Below are 23,350 nucleotides of genomic sequence, written 5' to 3'. Positions count from 1 at the left end.
CTGCCAAAGTACGTATTTTTTAAGGGTTTTATTTATTTATTTTAGAGAGAGAGAGTGTGCTGGAGTGGAGTGTGGGGTGGAGGGGAGGAAGAAGGAGAGAGAATTTCAGGCAGACTCCATGCTTCGCCCTGACATGGGGCTCAATCTCATGACCTCAAGATCATGACCTGCGCTGAAACTAGGATTTGGGTGTTTAACCAACTGAGCCATCCAGGTACCCTTATGGGTTTTTTTCTTTTAATGTATTTATTTTTTCCTGCTTAGCAAGCTGTAATTTCATTCAAGGTAGAAAATATTTTGTACTCATACCTTCACAGCAAAGATGCTCAACAAATATTAGTTAACTAAATGAAATAAAGAGTGCACTAAAGATGGTTCAATGAATCCCTTGCTTCAAACTGGTTTATGAAGCATATGACTTCGTCTTCTCTCCCTCTTGAGACTCTGTTGAAATTATGACAGAGAAATAAAAAATGATAAGTTCTCATTAATGAAAAAGAAGTGAAGGACCTAAGAGATTTCAGTCAATTTCTGGGAGATGGATAAAGGAATTTTTCTGTTGACGCCTCCCTGTGATGTTCAGAGGGTGATGCAGCAGGACAAAATGGTATCCCCCAGTGAGGATTTGAGGTGCAGATTTCTAGAAAAAGAAATCAAATTTTAATTGAATTTCTGAATACTAAACAAGTTACCCTTGTTCCATCTTCCATTCCCTGCAGTTAAGTTTAGTCAGACATTTACTGCTGGGAAAAATCTGTTTTTTCCTAAACACACTAGAAGAAAATGCCTAAAGTGTATGCTAGTAGATAGTTTGGAGTTGGGGTTCAGTATTCCATAACTGGGCACTTGGTGGCTCCAGACAAAATAGCGTGATCCCTTCTTATTCAGTAAGGGTGTAACCTGCCTCTTAAAACATTTACAGACAAAGGAATCTATTTAATATGCTTGTATCTCATACTCAGAATTTTGAACTATGGCTCTTGTCATTTGCTAAGTATCAGCATGCAGCATGAAATGAAGTAAATAAATCCAACCAGATGGAAACAACTATCTCTATACTCACTGGAATTGTTTTGGATCTATAGGGAAGGTTGGTTTTATGCTCAATAGTTAAAAAAAAAAATCACATTTGAAAATAGAATTGAATGTATTTTTTGAAACCTCAGCAAATGAGTAAATATTTTAAATATATTTTTGAAAGAGAAGTGTAAATGATAGTTTAGAAGAATATTAAAGAATTATATAAGAGTGATGATAGCTGTTGAAAGAATAAAATGCTGAGGAAATATTTTTTATTTGTAGAGTCTTACATTTTCAGAAACTTTAACTTAGATTTCTGTTGATTATATTTCTGGAGGATCTTATCTTTTCTTTAATAATAAGAAAAGAGCCATAATAAATAAATACACAAATCTAGAATAGCTTAAAATTATAATAATTATTATTCTAGATTTAGGAAGCACAGGAGTTATGGTGGAGAAATAGAAAGTAAACAAGACCTTTTGAAATTGACAATGCTGAAATTAAAATTTAATAAAATTCAATAGCAAAAAAAAAAAGAAGAAAGAAAGAAAGAAAAAAGAAACCTGATTAAAATACTAGCAGAGGATCTGAATGGATATTTTTCAAAGAAGACATATAGATGGTCTACAGGCATGGAAGAATGCTCACCATCACTAATCATAAAGGAAATATAAATAAACCACAATGACAGCTCCACCTCACACCTGTTACAATGGCTATTATCAAAAAGATGAGGAGTCACAACCGTTGGCAAGGATGTGGAGAAAAGGGAATCCTTGGTATACTGAAGATGGTAATGTAAACTGGTGCAGCCACTATGAAAAACAGTATGGAAGTTCCTAAAAAATTAAAAATAGAACTACTATGTGATCCAACAATTCCACTTCTCGGTATTTATTTAAAGGAAATGAAAACACTAAGCGAAACGCTATTCATATCCCCATGTTCACTGCAGCATTATTTATAATAGCCAAGATATAGAAACAACATAAGTGTCCATCGATAGATGAATGGATAAATAAGTTGTAGTACGTACACACGCACACAATGGAATACTATTTAGCCATAAGAAAGAATGAAATCTTGCCATTTACAGCAAGGGTGGAACTTGAGGGCATTACCCTAAGTGGAATAAATCAGACAGAAGAAGGCAAATATCATATGATCTCACTTATATATGGAATTTCAACAAAACAAGACAAAACAAAACAGAAAGTCAAGCTCATAGATACAGAGAACAGGTTGGTAGTTGTCATCGTGGAGGACGAAGAGTGGGCAAATGGGTGAAAGGGGTCAAAGATGCAAACTCACAGTTACAAAATAAATGTCATGGGGATGTAATATACGATATGGTGACTATAGTTAAAAATACTTTATTGCATATTTGAAAATTGCTGAGAGTAGATCTTAGAAGTCCTCATCCCAAGGGGGAAAAAAACAGAACTATGCATGAGGATGCATACCAGAATTTTTGTGGTAATCCTTGTGCAACATATACACATATAATATCATTAGGTTGTATACCAAAATCTAGTATGTTATATGTCAGTTATACCTCAATAAGGATTTTTTTTTAAGTTTTGAAAGATAATATCATAGAAATCCTGAAGATTACAGGTAAAAGTACAGAGATAGAATGTGTAAGAAGAAGGATTTGCAGTGCAAGAGATCAATCCAAGAGAAATAATGTCTGATGTAGTGGGAATTCGAGAGAACAAAGAGAAAATAGAATATAAGAAATTATAACAGAAAAGGGGATTCAAATCTTTAAATTGACAGGGTCTCTTGCTTGTAAATGATAATGATTGAAAAAGAATTATACCTAGATGCATAGCATTGCCAGCTTACAAAATGATAATGATGAAGAAAAATTTCTTAAAACCTGTGCCAAAGGGGGAAAAAAAATCAGTATTGACTTGGATTCTTAACTTTAAACAAGAGTATCCACTTAAGAAATTTAATCTTAAAAAAAATTAATCTTAAAGAGATTATGAAGAAATATCGATAACTCAGAGCAAGAAAGTTAGCCTCTATCTAGACTAAACTACCATGAACAATTTCCACTGCCACACCACATGACGAACCAGATAAAAACCTCAGAACCATTCCACCTCTGCAATGAAATAGATGCCACTTGCCTACCTGTTTCTTCATTTAACTCACTTTCAAAGTAACCATAAGTCTGAAGTTGCAAACCTAATGACCAATGGACCAAATTATGCAGGTGGGTAAGTTTTCCTTGGCTACCAGCCTGATGTAAATTTTTTTTCTTTTGAATTGATTTCTTTGAATTTGCCTTTTTCAGACATGTAGCAGCCAACTCACCACAAGCCTGGACACTCCCCTTTGTCTCACATCTGCCCTGATTCCCATATTTACGTTACAACCCTTGCTCTGTGGACACGGCAGTTACAGAACTCTGTAAACTCTGAAAGAAGAATTCCAAAGATGTATTAATAATGGCAGTATGGTGATATGAACAGCACCTGTGGGCAGTCTGTTGTGAGATCATTCTTTCCTCTCATACTTCAGAAAGGCAGTTAGTAATAGAGAATGCCTACCATGATATAAAGTTTGGTAGCGTTGTCATTAAGAAATAGTCAAAACTTGCCTTAAGCTGAAGATTTGGAAGGGTTGTTTTTTTTTTTTTTTGGTATGTGTGTCAAAATTTAAGGTTTGTGTGAAATAACATGCTAAAAATAGCACTGAATAGGGTTAAAATAACATTACATTTTGCCATTAATTCATTTCATAAATAATAATCACATGCATCCACACAGTATAAGGCACTGAGTTTAGAAGTTTGGGACATGGAAAACATGAACGTATTCCGATCACAAAAGACTAATACTCAATACAGGGCAGGACACAGTGAAAATATGACTTATATATGGATTTGGAACTATTTTAAGTTTCACCTAGTAGATTTATTTTTTTAGTAAAATACCTTTTGCCTATGGTAAGATTAGCTTGCATACCTTGAGAATAAACCAAATGACAACATGGGAGACAGTAAACAAATCTAGTTACAAATAATAGTTAATAGTTAATAATAGGCAAAGAAATACACAAATGATAAAATGTAAATAACAATAATTGGAGCTTCTATAACTCCTTTATTCCAAAATAGTAATATTTATGGCATATAACTTTCCTGGGGAAATTCACAGTGGTGTTCTAAACTAAAGGGATAGATGTAGTAGTGCTGTATGAACCGCACAGGGGCACAAAGAACTTGAACCAAAGCTAAATGTATGGTCTTCAGTAAGCAAGCAGGCAGTGTTCTGAGAAAGAGAGAAAAGGGTAAGCACATTTTAGGTATGAATTTTTATTAATGCTAAAGTAGAACAGTCTAAAAATCAGTGGGCTATGGTTTACCTAACAGTGGAGTCAAAGAGCTGAGAATGACGTTCATTATGACAGACGAATTTACTTTTTCACCTGACAGTTTCAAAAGTCGATGAACAATCTTGGGTCACCAGGGAGGTGCAGTTGTTAAGCGTCCCACTGTTGGTTTCAGGTGGGGTCATGATCTTAGGGTCACGGGGCTGTGGGATCAAGGTGCTGCGTCAGGCTCCACTCACAGTGCATAGTTGACCTGAGAGACCCCATCTCCGGCTGCCCCGTCATCGCCCCTCCCCTGTCTCTCTCTCTCATCCTCACTCTCTCTCAAGTAAAATAAATCTTTTTTTTTTTTAAAGTAGGTGATAAAGGTGATAAATCTTTACAGAATTTTTTGGTATGTGATAATTAGATGGTTCTTTAATTAAATGAGCACTTTGGAAAATTACACTGGAGTTTTAAGAAGAGTGAATTTTGGCCACCTTCAAGTACATACCGTGTTTCAGATTTAACAGTTGAGCTCTATTTCATTTCTTCATGACATAGATTCCCTTCAAAAAGTGTTCCTTGTTTAAGTTCACTATTAATTATGTTTGGAAGCTATATGGCATTTTTCTGGGTTTTTTTCCACTTCAGCAATTTTTTCTTCTCCTGAGAGTGGCAAACAGCTTTCCAGTTCCATCTAGCGGTAGAAAATTGATTAGCATACACTATCTTGATTTAATCTTAGAACTCAGATTTTTGTTTTGATGTCTGATGACATGAAAAGCTGGGGAATTATGCTATTCAAGAGTAGGAATGCATAAGCCTCTTCCTAGTAGACTGAGGCATCTTAATCTTGTGTATTTTTACTTCTTCTATCTAGAGATCTTGAATACTTCTTTTCCTAGATAAGATAACCATACTTGTATGTCAGAGGACTAGCAAGAATAAATGTTCATCAGAGTTGTGTTAGCTATTTCTTTTGTAAACTCCCTTTTTGCAAGCTTCTGTATACTCCACTATACCTTCTCCACCCATAAATTATGTTTCCAGGGACACAGCCTACAATTTGTCAGAATCGTTTCTTTGGCCTTCAGTGTTAACTGTAGATTCCTGACATTGATAATAAAGGCAAAACTGTAATATCATTTAAATAATTTGATTTTTAAATAATGTAACAGTTTGGGACCATTATGAATTAATGCAATTCATGTGTGTTTGCAGAAAAACACGCTATAAAGAATATAAACAACTATGTGCAATCAAGCAGACATTAAATTGGAGAAACACAAGTGTACAGAATTAAATAGTGTACTTTAATTATATTTAAACATTTGAGTTTTAAATCTACTTTTAATCAGTATAATGAGGTAGTAAATATCTAATCTCCTTTAAAATGAAGCATTAATAAGGAAATTTTATTTTATTTAACATTTCAAGTATAAATCTAAATGAAATCCTTTTCCTAAGGCAAAAATTTCCACCTAGATATATGTAAAGTCTTCTATTACACAGCAAAGAATGGATTTTATATCAAAAATCCCTGTGACAAGATGCTGTTTACTCTCACTGATGTGAAGATGATTTAGTTTGATAATAAAAATAAGTATATAAAAACAAATAATTTGTCAACCTGTGTCAGTGTTGGCAAATCTGAAACTGATCATTTACTGTATATTTAACTACATTATTCAGGATTGAAGAGAACAAAATATACCAGCAAAACTAAATCCAGTGATTAACATGCAGAGGTGTTTAAGACAACAAACACAATATTGTAAAAGAGGTGGATTCCTACTAATGATTACATTTCATAACCTTGAAGGCAGTGCTTCATAATACCAAGCTTACTCTTGAGTTTACCTGTAGTTTGGTGGCATCCTTGTATGCATACAGAAAATATAAAAATAAAATCAAATTTTATTTTCTAGAAGTTATTAGTATGAGTTTTCAAAAAAATAAAAACATTGTCCATCTTTACAAAAAATGGGAATTTGTCAGTAGAATAAGGTTTTACGCTGTTTTTGTTTGTATCTTGCTTTGTTTTCAGAACACTTATTTAAAAAGATTTATTTGTTTATTTACTTAAGGGAGACAGAGAGCACACTCCTGCCAGTGTGAATAGGAGCAGGGGCAGAGAGAAAGAATCTCAAATAGACTCCCTGCTGAGGATGAAGCCCAGTATGGGGCAGGATCTTACCTTGACCTGAGCCAAAAAGAAGTCAGCAGCTCAACCAACCGAGCCACCCAGGCTCCCATTATTTTGTTTTTTCAACGTAAGCTATATTACCGAGCAGAACAGTTCAGCACATTACTGAATGAGAAAGAGAGCCTGTACTGTAATACGATTTCAACTTACTTTATCTGGAACAGGAAATTCCAGTTAAATCCTTTTTTATTCCTCCCTCTGTGAAAATCCGATATGGGGAAACTTTAAAAAAAAAAACCAAAATTATGTAAGATTCCTTTACTGTATTCAGAGGCCTGTATTAAAATACATTTCTGCAAAGAGCAGACCCAAGTACTTGCTCACTATCAGTCCCCCTTCCGCTCGGTTGATAGTGTTGAAACACAGGAGATGGGTGTGTGAGTTAATTTGCTTTCTGGCAATAAAAACCCATTTTCCTTGAAGGTATAATCACAGATTAATGAGGAATGTGCTATTTGCATTTAAAAGAAAAATAAAATCAGTTGTCAAAATTGATTTATGCACCATCAGGAAATTAACTGGAACAAATGATATTTCTAACTTGGGAAAAATAAACAGAATAGAACAAACATACTTTTTTCCAACCAATATTTATTATACTGAGAGGGACTTTTCATGTCCCAGAATTGGTGACTATAACTCATAATTGAGGACAAAGAAGAGTTAAGTATCCCATTGTCCATTCTCTTCAACTTACCATAGAAAGAGAAGATCAGAGAGGGGAATGGATAGAATAACACAGTGCTCTTGCACCTGCTCCCAGGTATGTGAAAGGAAGTACAAAAGAATTAGCTATTACTCATGGAGAATAGGAATTTCTGCAGGAAGAGGGAACTAGCATCTTTTTCCCTAGTTAGACATTTGCTTATGTAATTTGTTGTGATTCTTTGTTGTGATTATTTGTTATGTAGTTTGTTGTGATTCTTTGAACATGAGGAAAAAAGAATTAGAGTAAAATGGTAGAGCTAGAAAGCAGGCTTCATAGCTTAAAAAGACTTGAGCCATATTTCTGGTACCCCATCTAAGTGTGTTGGCCACAAGGTGAGGAAGCTCAAAAAGCTAGACTACCACCAGGAAATAAGATGAAGGAAAGTGGAAGAGAGTTTCTTACTTATCGGTGATCATATACCAAGGCTCACCCCATATTCCACATAAAGGGGATTCACGTGTGCCTCCAAGATCCCTTCATAGAGGAACAGTGATGGCCAGTTAGTGTTACTTTGAAGATCAGCAACATCCCAGGGAGAATAAGCTGGAGTTTCAAATTGGGTTAGAACTGAGCTTTTTAATAACGGAACATGATTTGAAAGAAAGGGACCTGCCCAAGACGTTATTATAGGACAGAAATGGGGCATTTGAAAGGACATGATTAAAGCCTATAAGCTCTTGAAGAATTTGATGTGGTGTTTATAATTTATTTAACTAGATTTTTTTTTCCCTTTCTCTTAAGTAATCATCTTCCCTCCCACTTCCCTTTTTAAAACATTTTTTTTCTCACTTAGACATTTCTTTAGGGTTTAAAATTTGTACATAAGCTTTGTTTCCTTATAAGTTGCCCAATCAAAGTTTTTCCAAGGCTCTCATGATTATGGTTTTGGGTGCATGAATTCTACAGCATGTCCCTTTATTCAGGGAATAGACAACTCAGAGAGGTTCTTTAAAGTATCAAGCATACACTGATATTCTATAATCCATGTATTATCTTGATAGAATATTTTGTTTTCATATTCCTATCATTGTTTTCTTTTTCTACTAATACCTTTATAAAAAAACTGGAGCCATCAATTATTTTGAAAATGAAGGTGGACATAAACCTGTCTAGAAAGGACTGATTATCATTGAGTTTTCAGTAAAAATGGTAGAGCAGCCTTAAAAGGGTATGAAATAAACTAGACTGTACTATTTTATAGGTTGGAGTATACTTTGAGGTTGACAGTAAATGCATAAGCCAATTATTTTCCCTAAAAGTTCATTTGATTAAACACATCTTAAATCTTCATTAAATGGCTCTTTGTAATTTTCACTAAGCTTCCCATTCTGTGCTTTTTTTGTCCCTAATATCTTTTGTTTTTTCACTGCTGCTGAGATTAAATTTATTTCATGTCCATTAGTGATTGGGGAACTCAGTGATTTTTTTTTTTTTTCTGAATTCTAATGGCAAATTCATCATAGGGAAAGTAATTGTTTCAACCTAAAAAATGATTCTGGTGAAGGAGACAGGTATTATATAATTAGGAAAGCTGAACATTTAGTAATTAAGCGTGAAGAACATTGTTAGATTATTCTTTGTCTATTTAACCATTTATTAAGCACTTACTCTGTGCCAGAATGGATGTCAGGGTCTCAAAAATATAGCTGTAAACAAGACATGATCCCTTTCCTCATGTGGTTGATTTCACATGGGAAGCAAGACATTAAGGAGTAATTAATACAATTTAGTGTTATAGTATCCTGAAAAAAGTACAGCCTTGCAAAGCTGAAAAAGTAATAAGTAAGCTGTAGGTCAAAGAATTGTCAAGTGTAGGCGATAGAAGGAACAACATTGTGAAAAGGCCAAAGGCTAAGAAAGAGTTTCTTGTTCAGGGTACATTAAGGAGTGCTCCTGGCTGGAGCTTACAAGAGAAAGAAGGCAAATGTAACAAAAGAGATTTGAAAGGCATAGCATAGGTCAGAAGGGCTTTGTAATGATGATAAAAAAGTTCACCTTTTTAAAATGGAAGAAAGAAGTTCTTTAAACATTTTCAACAGGAGAGTGACATGAACTTAAAGTGACATGATCTTAAAGATTTTGAAATTCACTCTTATGACAGCACCATAAATTGATTTGTAATGGCCAATACTGGAGGCAAGGAGGCAAAAAGATGGTTCAGGACTATTTGAAGAGTGTGAGAATTGATGGGGAAAGGGACACGTAATGAGTTCCAGAGTCACTTAGATGTGGAATTGAAAATATTTTCTTGCATAAGAAGTTTAGAATTTTTTTTTATTTACGTAGTTGTTTTCCTCCTTTAAAAAATAATCCCGAGTTAATTCTGCCTAGAAACATAAAGTGAGATAAGATGAAGAGAAAATTTAGATAGAAATTAATTTATCTTAAGTTGAAGACAAATAAGTCTTTTTTTTACACATCAATAGGCTATAATATGCCCTTTTAAAAAACAGACATAACTGGCATGTAACATTACATTAGTTTTAGGCATATACTTTAATAATTCTACATGTTCTGTGTATACAATTTTTTAAAAAGATTTTATTTTTTTATTTGTCAGAGAGAGAGAGAGAGAACACACAAGCAGGGGGAGCAGGAGAAGAGCAGGCAGAGGGAGAAGCAAGCTCCCCAGTGAGCACGGAGATGCAGATGCAGAACTTGATCCTAGGACCCTGGGATCATAACCTGAGCAGAAGGCAGCCAGTTAACCTGCTGAGCCACCCAAGAGCCCTGTAGGATTTTTTATATATTTACTTAGAGAGAGAGAGAGAGAGAAAGAAATGATCGTGACAATTACTCCATCCATTCACCACACATACTTATAATTTTTTTTCTTGTAAGCAGAACTTTTAAGATTTACTCTCTTAGTAGCTTTCAAACATATAACACAGTATGATTGACTGTAGTCACCACGCTGTGCGCTATATTCCCAGGAGTTACTTATTTTACAACTTAAAGTTTTTACTTTTTATTCACTTTCCCCCATTTCACCCACCTCCCACCTCTGGCAACAACTAGTCTGTTCTCTGAATCTCTAAGTTCATTTTTTTGTTTCTGTTTTTATAGATTCTCCATATAAATGAGATCATATGGTATTTGTCTTGGTCTGACTTATTTCACTGAACTAATATCCTCAAGGTCCATCCATGTTGTCACAAATGACAGGACTTCCTTTTTTATACCTGAACAGTAATTCATTATATATATCTGTGCCACATTTTCTTTATTCATTCATCCATCTATGAATACTTCAGTTGTTTCGATGTCTTAGCTAATGTAAACAGTGCTGCAATGATCATGAGATGCAGATATCTTTTGGATATATGCTAATACCATTGTATATTAGCACATATTACATTCTGTATAATAAGAAATATTTCATTCATTTGCATGTGATAAAAATATTATCATGGACAGGTACCTAGCATTTCAGATGTAAAAAATAAACACTCCAAATATTTCTGAAACCCACACAAACTATCTCTGATTGACTTTTTTCTTTCTAGGACCTAGTAGGCTACAATGACAAATCCAAAATCACTTCTTTGATTTTAACATTTTTATGTTTTCGATTTCTTCATGATGTTTTATAAGCAGTATTCCTTGCATTTTCACTGTTATCTGTGTGGTTTTTATTTATCCATCCATATTTCTGATAGACTCAAATACACAAGATTTTTGTAACTTTTTTCTCTTCCCTTAGCAATCCTTTCTGGTCTACATTCAGGACCAAGTCTAGTCTGGTCCAAGCTATCATCATCTTTATCATGATGACCTCCTTATTGGTCATTACCCTTTCTTTGGTTTCTGAGTCAGCACCATGACCCAGGGGGATTTTTGTAAACTTTAAGTCAGCATCTTTTGCATCCATCTTTGAAATCCTCCAGTGACTGCCAAATCATCTCAGGTACAGGTCAGAGTTATTGTAAACATTTATAAATCTCTATGTGACCCCTCTCCCTGCCCTGCTATCTCTCTGGACTCATTTTTTTCCCCTCCCTCAACTCCAGCTAAACTGGTCTCTTTGCTTTTCCTTAGCTATATCAGTCATTCCTCTGCCTCAGGAAAATGCCTGTGGCTGCTTCTGCCTGGACCACTATTCTCCTAGGTACCCATGTGGTTGCCGTTCCATAACTCTTGAAGATTTTTACTCAAATGCTGACCTCTCAGTGATGCCTTTCTCAACCTTACCATTTATATTCCATTTCTCCTAGAATGACTCCTAGAAGTCATTTTTCTCTCTAATTTTTCTCCCGGTCTTTCATCACTTCTAACACATAACACAGTTGGCTTCTTTGGTTTATTGTCAGTCTTCCTTCACTAGAGGCTCCAAACAAGAAAACATTTTTGTCTTGTGTGTTAACTGCCATAACTTTTAATTTTAGAACTGTCCCTGACACAACCTAAGTGCTCGATGAATATTTCATGTAGGGATTAGTAAGTGGGAACTGGACATAGCTATTAGTATTAAATGACATTACTATGTTCACACATTTCTCAAACAATTAACATGAGCTAAAAAGGAGAAAATTTGGGGTATTTACAATGAGCAGAAACCTAGAGATTCTTGCTCACCTATCTGGGATATTTGAAGAGAGCATAAAGAGGTCTTCTGGGGGTACAGCATAAAATAGCATGAGAACAAGCAAATGATTTAGGAAAATCCATCTGAAATATCTTTGTCTAACCCTCTTTTTCTGTTCCCTTCCAAGTTACAACATTGTATTTCCATCTCAGCCCCTGGACTTAGATTTATGATTTTCTTTAATAGCTTTTAAGACCCTTGTGTGACACGGATTTGACTCATGCTACCTTTTGGATTTTGAACAAACAGTGATGAATTACTGGCACCTTCTCTTACATTTCCAGCACTTTAAAAGGATTCTATCTATGCCAACTATCATCTTGCCAAGTAGACTATGGAGCATGACAAAGATAATTTTATTTTTGTTTGTCAAAGGGAATGTTTTCTCCACAAGGAAAAATTATTCTTAGGAAGCAGTAGTTAGGTTTAGGCAGATGCAGTCAATGGTCAGAAGTGGTCTGCTTTATTTTATTTTCCTATTTCCAAAAACATATTAACATTAAAGAAAAAATAGTAAAGGTTTTAAGAGCATTAGTGTAGGTTGACTGGACATGTTGAAATTGGCTCCAAAATTTAGCAGTGAGGAAGGTGTAACAACAAAATAGTGGAAGCTACATTTACTGAGTGATTACTATGATCCCAATATCTGCTGAGTGATTTGTTTGTATTACTTTATCTAACCCAGTGATGCTGGGGCTATTTTTCACAGAAGAGGTAGAGAATCACTCAGAGGTTACTGAACAACCCAGGATTACAGAATTAGGGTTCAGAGCAGGTGATCAGTCTTCAGGGTCCGAAGTCTTAACTCTTTTTTTTTTTTTTAAAGTTTATTTATTTATTTCAGAGAGAGAAGGAAGAGCACATGCATGTGAGTTGGGGGAGGGAAAGTGGGAGAGGGAGAGAATCTCATGCAAACTGCCCCCCAACCCCCAGCACAGAACTTGAGGCGGGGCTCAAGGCAGGGCTCAAGATCATGACCAGAGCTGAAATCAAAAGTTGGATGTTCAACTGAGCCACCCAGTCATCCCATGGGCTCTTGACTCTTAATTGACTCTAAAGCACAAGAAAGAAACAATGAAGTAAAGTGAAGCATACCTCGAAAATATATGATTTTTTTAAAACTTACTGACTCTGAAAATATTAATGTATTATCTCTAATAATTCTTTAGATAAAACTCAGATTTTATTTTATTTTTTAGAAGATTTTTATTTATTTATTTGACAGACAGAGATCACAAGTAGGCAGAGAGTCAGGCAGATAGAGAGGAAGGAAAGCAGGCTCTCTGCTGAGCAGAGAGCCCGATGTGGGGCTTGATCCCAGGCCCCTGCTATCATGATCTAAGCTGAAGGCAGAGGCTTTAACCCACTGAGCCACCCAGGTCCCCCTAAAACTCAGATTTTAAAATGTTTTTTTTCAACCCTAAATATGTTAGATATGGTTTGTTATCTGCTTTTATCTATTCAGAATATATAGATATTAGATGAAATATTTTGTTATTTATATATTTATCACTTGCCTTCTTTTTTTTTTAAGTGTTTTATTTTTTTTTCCAATTTATTTATTTTCAGAAAATCAGTATTCATTATTTTTTCACCACACCCAGTGCTCCATTCAAGCCGTGCCCTCTATAATACCCACCACCTGGTACCCCAACCTCCCACCCCTCCGCCACTTCAAACCCCTCAGATTGTTTTTCAGAGTCCATAGTCTCTCATGGTTCACCTCCCCTTCCAATTTACCCAAAGGCACATACCCTCCCCAATGTCCATAACCCTACCCCCCTTCTCCAACCCCCCTCCCCCCAGCAACCCACAGTTTGTTTCATGAGAATAAGAGTCACTTATGGTTTGTCTCCCTCCCTATCCCATCTTGTTTCATGGATTCTTCTCCTACCCACTTAAGCCCCCATGTTGCATCACCACTTCCTCATATCAGGGAGAGCATATGATAGTTGTCTTTCTCCGCTTGACTTATTTCGCTAAGCATGATACGCTCTAGTTCCATCCATGTTGTCGCAAATGGCAAGAATTCATTTCTTTTGATGGCTGCATATATTCCATTGTGTATATATACCACATCTTCTTGATCCATTCATCTGTTGATGGACATCTAGGTTCTTTCCATAGTTTGGCTATTGTGGACATTGCTGCTATAAACATTCGGGTGCACGTGCCCCTTTGGATTACTACATTTGTATCTTTAGGGTAAATACCCAGTAGTGCAATTGCTGGGTCATAGGGCAGTTCTATTTTCAACATTTTGAGGAAACTCCATGCTGTTTCCAGAGTGGTTGCACCAGCTTGCATTCCCACCAACAGTGTAGGAGGGTTCCCCTTTCTCCGCATCCTCGCCAGCATCTGTCATTTCCTGACTTGTTGATTTTAGCCATTCTGACTGGTGTGAGGTGATATCTCCTTGTGGTTTTGATTTGTAGTTCCCTGATGCCAAGTGATATGGAGCACTTTTTCATGTGTCTGTTGGCCATCTGGATGTCTTCTTTGCAGAAACGTCTGTTCATGTCCTCTGCCCATTTCTTGATTGGATTATTTGTTCTTTGGGTATTGAGTTTGTTAAGTTCTTTATAGATTTTGGACACTAGTCCTTTATCTGATATGTCGTTTGCAAATATCTTCTCCCATTCTGTCAGTTGTCTTTTGATTTTGTTCACTGTTTCCTTTGCTGTGCAAAAGCTTTTGATCTTGATGAAATCCCAACAGTTCATTTTTGCCTTTGCTTCCCTTGCCTTTGGCGATGTTCCTAGGAAGATGTTGCTGCGGCTGAGGTCGAAGAGGTTGCTGCCTGTGTTCTCCTCAAGGATTTTGATGGATTCCTTTCTCACATTGAGGTCCTTAATTCATTTTGAGTTTATTTTTGTGTGTGGTGTAAGGAAATGGTCCAATTTCATTTTTCTGCATGTGGCTGTCCAATTTTCCCAACACCATTTATTGAAGAGGCTGTCTTTTTTCCATTGGACATTCTTTCCTGCTTTGTCAAAGATTAGTTGACCATAGAGTTGAGGGTCTATTTCTGGGCTCTCTATTCTGTTCCATTGATCTATGTGTCTGTTTTTGTGCCAGTACCATGCTGTCTTGATGATGACAGCTTTGTAATAGAGCTTGAAGTCCGGAATTGTGATGCCACCAACTTTGGCTTTCTTTTTCAATATCCCTTTGGCTATTCGAGGTCTTTTCTGGTTCCATATAAATTTTAGGATTATTTGTTCCATTTCTTTGAAAAAGATGGATGGTACTTTGATAGGAATTGCATTAAATGTGTAGATTGCTTTAGGTAGCATAGAAATTTTCACAATATTTATTTTTCCAATCCAGGAGCATGGAACATTTTTCCATTTCTTTGTGTCTTCCTCAATTTCTTTCATGAGTACTTCATAGTTTTCTGGGTATAGATTCTTAGCCTCTTTGGTTAGGTTTATTCCTAGGTATCTTATGGTTTGAGGTGCAATTGTAAATGGGATTGACTCCTTAATTTCTCTTTCTTCTGTCTTGTTGTTGGTGTGGAGAAATGCAACTGATTTCTGTGCATTGATCTTATATCCTGACCCTTTACTGAAATCCTGTACAAGTTCTAGCAGTTTTGGAGTGGAGTCTTTTGGGTTTTCCACATAGAGTATCATATCATCTTTGAAGAGTGTTAATTTGACTTCTTCTTTGCCGATTTGGATGCCTTTAATTTCCTTTTGTTCTCTGATTGCTGAGGCTAGGACTTCTAGTACTATGTTGAATAGCAGTGGTGATAATGGACATCCCTGCCGTGTTCCTGACCTTAGTGGAAAAGATTTCAGTTTTTCTCCATTGAGAATGATATTTGCGGTGGGTTTTTCATAGATGGCTTTGATGATATTGAGGTATGTGCCCTCTATCCCTACACTTTGAAGAGTTTTGATCAGGAAGGGATGCTGTACTTTGTCAAATGCTTTTTCAGCATCTATTGAGAGTATCATATGGTTCTTGTTCTTTCTTTTATTGATGTGTTGTATCACATTGATTGATTTGCGGATGTTGATCCAACCTTGCAGCCCTGGGATAAATCCCACTTGGTCGTGGTGAATAATCCTTTTAATGTACTGTTGAATCCTATTGGCTAGTATTTTGGTGAGAATTTTCGCATCTGTGTTCATCAAGGATATTGGTCTATAGCTCTCTTTTTTGATGGGATCCTTGTCTGGTTTTGGGATGAAGGTGATGTTGGCCTCATAAAATGAGTTTGGAAGTTTTCCTTCCATTTCTATTTTTTGGAACAGTTTCAGGAGAATAGGAATTAGTTCTTCTTTAAATGTTTGGTAGAATTCCCCCGGGAAGCCGTCTGGCCCTGGGCTTTTGTTTGTTTGGAGATTTTTAATGACTGTTTCAATCTCCTTACTGGTTATGGGTCTGATCAGGCTTTCTATTTCTTCCTGGTTCAATTTTGGTAGTTTATATGTTTCTAGGAATGCATCCATTTCTTCCAGATTGTCAAATTTGTTGGCGTAGAGTTGCTCATAGTATGTTCTTATAATAGTTTGTATTTCTTTGGTGTTGGTTGTGATCTCTCCTCCTTCATTCATGATTTTATTTATTTGGGTCCTTTCTCTTTTCTTTTTGATAAGTCTGGCCAGGGGTTTATCAATTTTATTAATTCTTTCAAAGAACCAGCTCCTAGTTTCGTTGATTTGTTCTATTGTTTTTTTGGTTTCTATTTCATTGATTTCTGCTCTGATCTTTATGATTTCTCTTCTCCTGCTGGGCTTAGGGTTCCTTTCTTGTTCTTTCTCCAGCTCCTTTAGGTGTAGGGTTAGGTTGTGTACCTGAGACCTTTCTTGTTTCTTGAGAAAAGCTTGTACCGCTATATATTTTCCTCTCAGGACTGCCTTTGTTGTGTCCCACAGATTTTGAATGGTTGTATTTTCATTATCATTTGTTTCCATGATTTTTTTCAATTCTTCTTTAATTTCCTGGTTGACCCATTCATTCTTTAGAAGCATGCTGTTTAGTCTCCATGTATTTGAGTTCTTTCCAAACTTCCTCTGGTGGTTGAGTTCTAGCTTCAGAGCATTGTGGTCTGAAAATATGCAGGGAATGATCCCAATCTTTTGATATCGGTTGAGTCCTGATTTAGGACCGAGGATGTGATCTATTCTGGAGAATGTTCCATGTGCACTAGAGAAGAATGTGTATTCTGTTGCTTTGGGATGAAATGTTCTGAATATATCTGTGATGTCCATCTCATCCAGTGTATCATTTAAGGCCTTTATTTCCCTGTTGATCTTTTGCTTGGATGATCTGTCCATTTCAGTGAGGGGAGTGTTAAAGTCCCCTACTATTATTGTATTATTGTTGATGTGTTTCTTTGATTTTGTTATTAATTGGTTTATATAGTTGGCTGCTCCCACGTTGGGGGCATAGATATTTAAAATTGTTAGATCTTCTTGTTGGACAGACCCTTTGAGTATGATATAGTGTCCTTCCTCATCTCTTATTATAGTCTTTGGCTTAAAATCTAATTGATCTGATGTAAGGATTGCCACTCCTGCTTTTTTCTGATGTCCATTAGCATGGTAAATTCTTTTCCACCCCCTCACTTTAAGTCTGGAGGTGTCTTCGGGTTTAAGACGAGTTTCTTGGAGGCAACATATAGATGGGTTTTGTTTTTTTATCCATTCTGATACCCTGTGTCTTTTGATTGGGGCATTTAGCCCATTAACATTCAGGGTAACTATTGAGAGATATGATGTTAGTGCCATTGTATTGCCTGTAAGGTGACTGTTACTGTATATTGTCTCTGTTCCTTTCTGATCTACCACTTGTAGGCTCTCTCTTTGCTTAGAGGACCCCTTTCAGTATTTCCTGTAGAGCTGGTTTGGTGTTTGCAAATTCTTTCAGTTTTTGTTTGTCCTGGAAGCTTTTAATCTCTCCTTCTATTTTCAATGATAGCCTAGCTGGATATAGTATTCTTGGCTGCATGTTTTTCTCGTTTAGTGCTCTGAAAATGTCATGCCAGCTCTTTCTGGCCTGCCAGGTCTCTGTGGATAAGTCAGCTGCCAATCTAATACTTTTACCATTGTATGTTACAGACTTCTTTTCCCGGGCTGCTTTCAGGATTTGCTCTTTGTCACTAAGGCTTGTAAATTTTACTATTAAGTGACGGGGTGTGGGCCTATTCTTATTGATTTTGAGGGGCGTTCTCTGAACCTCCTGAATTTTGATGCTCGTTCCCTTTGCCATATTGGGGAAATTCTCCCCAATAATTCTCTCCAGTATACCTTCTGCTTCCCTCTCTCTTTCTTCTTCTTCTGGAATCCCAATTATTCTAATGTTGTTTCATCTTATGGCGTCACTTATCTCTCGAATTCTCCCCTCATGGTCCAGTAGCTGTTTGTCCCTCTTTTGCTCGGCTTCTTTATTCTCTGTCATTTGGTCTTCTATATCGCTAATTCTTTCTTCTGCCTCATTTATCCTAGCAGTGAGAGCCTCCATTTTTGATTGAACCTCATTAATAGCTTTTTTGATTTCAACTTGGTTAGATTTTAGTTCTTTTATTTCTCCAGAAAGGGCTTTTATATCTCTGGAGAGGGTTTCTCTAATATCTTCCATGCTTTTTTCAAGCCCGGCTAGAACCTTGAGAATTGTCATTTTGAACTCTAGATCTGACATATTACCAATGTCTGCATTGATTAGGTCCCTAGCCTTCGGTACTGCCTCTTGTTCTTTTTTTTTTTTGTGAAATTTTCCGCCTTGTCATTTTGTCCAGCTAAGAGTATATGAAGGAGCAAGTAAAATACTAAAAGGGTGGCAACAATCCCAGGAAAATATGCTTTAACCCAATCAGAAGAGATCCCAAACCGTGAGGGGGGAGAAATCCGTGAGGGGGGATTACTCCCCCCTTACGATTGGGTGAGGGATCTCCTCTGATTGGGATCTCTTCTGATTGGGATCTCCCAATCTCTTCTGATTGGGGTTTCTTCTGATTTGGGGATAAAAAGAGGTTCAAAAAGAAAGAAAGAAAAAAAAAGAATTAAAAAAAGAGATTGAATTAAAAATTCAATCAAGAATTAAAAAAAGAGATTGAAGAGATTGGGATCTCTTCTGATTTGGGGATAAAGAGGTTCTAAAATAAAGAAAGAAAAAAAAGAAAAAAGGAATTAAAAAAAACGAATAAAAAAGTATAAAAAAGAAAAAATATTTGTATATATATTATATAAACTAGTTAAAAAACGTTAAAAAAGAAAAGGGTAAAAGTTTAAAAAAATTTTAGCAGAAGAAGAGAAAAAAAATGAAAAAGAAAAAAATAATTAACTGCAAGACTAAAAAATCACAGAGAGAAAGCCATGAGTCCGTGGTTTGTTTTCTCCTCCTCTGGAATCCTGCTGCTCTCCTTGGTATTGAAACTGCACTCCTTGGTAGGTGAACTTGGTCTTGCCTGGATTTCTTGTTGATCTTCTGGGGGAGGGGCCTGTTGTAGTGATTCTCAAGTGTCTTTGCCCCAGGCGGAATTGCACCGCACTTAGCAAGGGCCGGGCTGAGTGATCCGCTCGGCTTTGCTTTCAGGAGCTTTTGTTCCCTGAGCGCTTTCCGTAGAGTTCCGGAGGACGGGAACACAAATGGCGGCCTCCTGGTCTCTGGCCCGGAGGAGCCGAAAGCCCCGGCCCCGCTCCCCAGTGTGCCCTCATCGAACAGCTCCTAGTAACTCCTGTCTGCCCGACCTCCGGCCGCGCTCTGAGCTCACCGAGCCCGCGACTGGCTCAAGGCAACACCGAGCTGCGAGCTTACTGTCGGCTCTGTCTCTGTAGCCGGCTTTCCCGTTCCAATATCCGCAAGCTCTGCAACACTCAGACACCCCCGATCCTTCTGTGACCCTGCGAGACCCAAGGCCATGCCGACCCCGTGTGGGCTTCGCCCCGGTTTAGCCTCTGGAGCGATGTCCCTCAGTGGCACAGACTTTTAAAAGTCCCGATTTTGTGCTCCGTTGCTCCGCCGCTTGCCGGGAGCCGGCCCCTCCCCCCGGGGTCTATCTTCCCGTCGCTTTGGATTCACTTCTCCGCCAGTCCTACCTTTCAGAAAGTGGTTGTTTTTCTGTTTCTAGAATTGCTGTTCTTCTTCTCTTCGATCTGCCGATGGATTTGCAGGTGTTTGCACTCTTTAGATAAGCTCTCTAGCTGATCTCCTGCTAGCTGAAGTAGTCTCAGCCTGCTACTTCTCCGCCATCTTGACTCCATCTATCACTTGCCTTCTTAAAGTGCATTTCTTGTATATATAGACTCCATAAATTTATTCAGAAAAAGTGAAATTTACTATAAAAGATGGGAAAGAATTGCTCTTGTATATTCACAATATGTTTGTCATAGGTTGACTTTTTTATTTATATCCAAGGCCACTGAGCAGAACATTCTAGAAAATAGAAACTGTACTTTCTGTGATTACTTAGGTTGTATGAAAAAATACTTTGGGGGATCTCTTTGAAGACCCTTTTATCATACAGAAATATTTTTTCTTAACTGCTACACAATTGGAAGAAAGCCATTGCTATGATATGGATGGAAATTAAGAGTATATTTTCTGTGGAATCCAATTGATAAGGTGACATTGTATACTTACAAATACAAAGCAAAATCCGGTTACCTGGTTACCTACCAGGGCCAAGCAAGTATTATAAATGAGATGAAGTGGGCCATATTAATTAGACTATAAAACAAGTGTAAAAACAGGATGTGCATGACAGGATATACGTAAAGAGAAATTAAAATGAAATGCCATATCTTATTGCCGCATAGTCAGGATAAATGCTTCCATTAACTGGATTGTGAAGAACTACTTTCTAGGAATCTGCTGTATTTCAAACTTACATGTTGTGTTAGTTTCAAAATTTCTGTGGTAACTCTTTGTGAGTATTTGTAAATAATATCATCATTTAGAGCATCACACATAGACTTCTTTGAACCGTGCTTACCAGTTCCTCCTGTAGGGAAACCAGATTAGGTGTGAAAACTGTCTTTTTAACCACATTCACTGTGTCTTGCTCTTTGTGTATGTGTATGTGTGTGTGCTTTTGTTGCAGAGAAGGCCAGCAATCCCCAGAGCAGTGGCAGAAGATATATGGTAGATGCTCTGGCAATGAAGTATACCACATTGTTTTGGAAGAAAGTACATTTTTTGCTGAATACGAAGGAAAGAGTTTTACATATGCATCTTTTCATGCACACAAAAAGTACGTCTCTGCTTCCAAAGTGGATTTAAAATATAAATCAACCGTACCCTTTAAATACAGTTTTCTAAAATACAGCCCATATTGGTGCTCATAAGTTGCAAGGATTCTGGAATTTTAACGAAATTATTGAGACATTTGAACTCTGGTTCTGTATGGTCTCTACAAGTTAAGAGTGTTAGGTATAAAGTATAATTTAATAGAAATACTGGCTTTAGTAACTTTTAAGCCATCTTTGAAATATTTTAATCCATGAAGAATTCACAAATACATGAAAATGAATCTTCTTTAGAGATCTGATTTTAAAGTGTTGATTAAAAATGTAAACAGTCATAATAACATTTATAAAACCTAGATATTTAAAAAAATTTGCTTTGATCAGAGAAATAAGTTAAAAAGTAAACAATGGTACCTTCTAATTCAAACATGGAACAAAATATTTTTTTCTTTTTGAGAAAAATTATTTACTAAAGAAACAAAAATATATGTTTAAAATGAAAGTAATATATTATCAGTATTGTAAATATATTGATATAATATTTTAAGGTTTGTATATGTCTAGTATTTTCCACTAATCTAATATTTAATATATTCCACTTTAATTCTCAGCATGATTCTTTCTGTACATATATTTTGATGTTTAAAAATATTTTTAAACTAGATTTATTTCTAATGCTATAAGACATATTGAAATAAAAACATTCACAACATTTCGTGTTTGCAGAATAACCTGAAAAATTATAAAATAAAATTTTATTATCTATTATATTTAGTGGTCGATATTTCTCCCAATTAAGCTGTGCACCCATTCAGACTATTAATTTTTTTCCTAAAATTCAGAGTAAACCAAATATGGTAGAAACAGAACTAAAAAAAATTTAGGTACCCTGATTTTTTTCTCATATGACCTTGGGTAAATTTCTTCTTTTAGGCCAATTTAGCATTTTTGACTAAAGTAATACAGGTTTATATTTTTTGACAAGTGAAAATATACATTTATGGTACGACTCTATACACACACAATTTATTAAAAATTCTTACCCTTACTTACTAATGATAAACACTCTGATATTTTTCATTATCTTTTTTCTATTCTTCTTTATTTAAAAATAACTATATAGATCATAATCATTTAAATTGATTTTACCACACACTAAGGACATAGTTTCTTTTCCTGGAAAAACAGGAAAGTTTTGAGTGTTGAGAGTCCTTTTTTTTTCTTTGTCTTCAGAGCCTGGAGTCTTAAACTTTCATGATCTTTGCAAGCTTTAAAATACTTTGATTTGGGGTGTTAATTTTCCTCTGCCTTATAATAGTTTACCAATTTTCTTACACATGCAAACTTAAAAAACATAAGACCTTTGCTGAATCACAGTTCTTAAGATTTTATTTATTTATTTTTAAATTAAGGTTTGGCGTCTGCTTGATTGGTGTTCGGAGGGAGGATAATAAAAACATTTTGCTGAATCCAGGTCCTCGATATATTATGAATGCTACAGATATATGTTTTTATATTAATATTACCAAAGAAGAGAATTCAGCATTTAAAAACCAAGACCAGCAGAAAAAAAGCAATGTGCCAAGGTCATTTTATCATGGACCTTCTCGATTACCTGTACATAGCATAATTGCCAGCATGGGTAAGTATAAATAAATTTGAATATATCACTAGTTTCTTCCTCTCTTTCTTTCTTTCTTCCTCCCTCCCTCCCTCCCTTTCTTTCTTTCTCTCTCTCTCTCCTTTCTTCCTTCCTTCCCTCCCTTCCTCTCTCTTCTTCTTTCTTTTGATTTTATTTATTTATTTGAGAGACAGCAAAAGCAAGAGAGTCCACAGAGGGAGAGAGAGAAGCAAACACCCTGCTGAGTGGAGAACCTTATACAGAGCTCAGTCCTAGGACCCTAAGGTCATGACCTGAGACGAAGGTAGATGCTTAAACTACTGAGTCACGCAGTCCCCTTAGTTTTTTTCTTTAAAAGACATAATAAATATCCTTCAATGTTTGTTAAAATTTCAAAGTCAAACTAGACACTAATTGTATATATTATAAACTTGGTATAACTAAGTATCTAGAACGAAGTTTACAAGCTGTTAAACTGGTAAGAATTTAAACTAATTTAGGATGCCTGAGTGGCTCAGTATGTTAAGCATCTGCTTTTGGCTTGGGTCATGATCCTGGGATCAAGCCCCAGATCACGCTTCTTGCTAAGCAGAGAATCTTTTCCCTCTGCTTGCCACTCCCCCTGCTTGTGCTCTCTTTCTTTCTTACTCTCCCTGTCTCCGTGACAAATAAATAAAATTTA

At 36.2% G+C, this 23,350-nt stretch overlaps 1 protein-coding gene across 9 annotated transcripts in view; it reads left to right on the top strand.

The window, feature by feature from the left end:
- The window catches only part of KCNT2 (potassium sodium-activated channel subfamily T member 2), a 363,831-nt gene that overhangs the window by 236,767 nt on the left and 103,714 nt on the right, over nucleotides 1–23,350 (top strand). For all 9 annotated transcript variants that reach the window (XM_044266873.1, XM_044266869.1, XM_044266868.1 and 6 more), the window contains exons 15-16: nucleotides 20,903–21,052; nucleotides 22,460–22,689. In XM_044266873.1, coding sequence (XP_044122808.1) covers nucleotides 20,903–21,052; nucleotides 22,460–22,689 — 380 coding nt within the window. The remainder of the gene's footprint in view (nucleotides 1–20,902; nucleotides 21,053–22,459; nucleotides 22,690–23,350) is intronic.

This window comes from Neovison vison, chromosome 10 (genome assembly GCF_020171115.1).
Source record: "Neovison vison isolate M4711 chromosome 10, ASM_NN_V1, whole genome shotgun sequence".
Classification (NCBI taxonomy): Eukaryota; Metazoa; Chordata; class Mammalia; order Carnivora; family Mustelidae; genus Neogale; species Neogale vison.
This window is presented reverse-complemented; position numbering and strand designations above follow the sequence as displayed.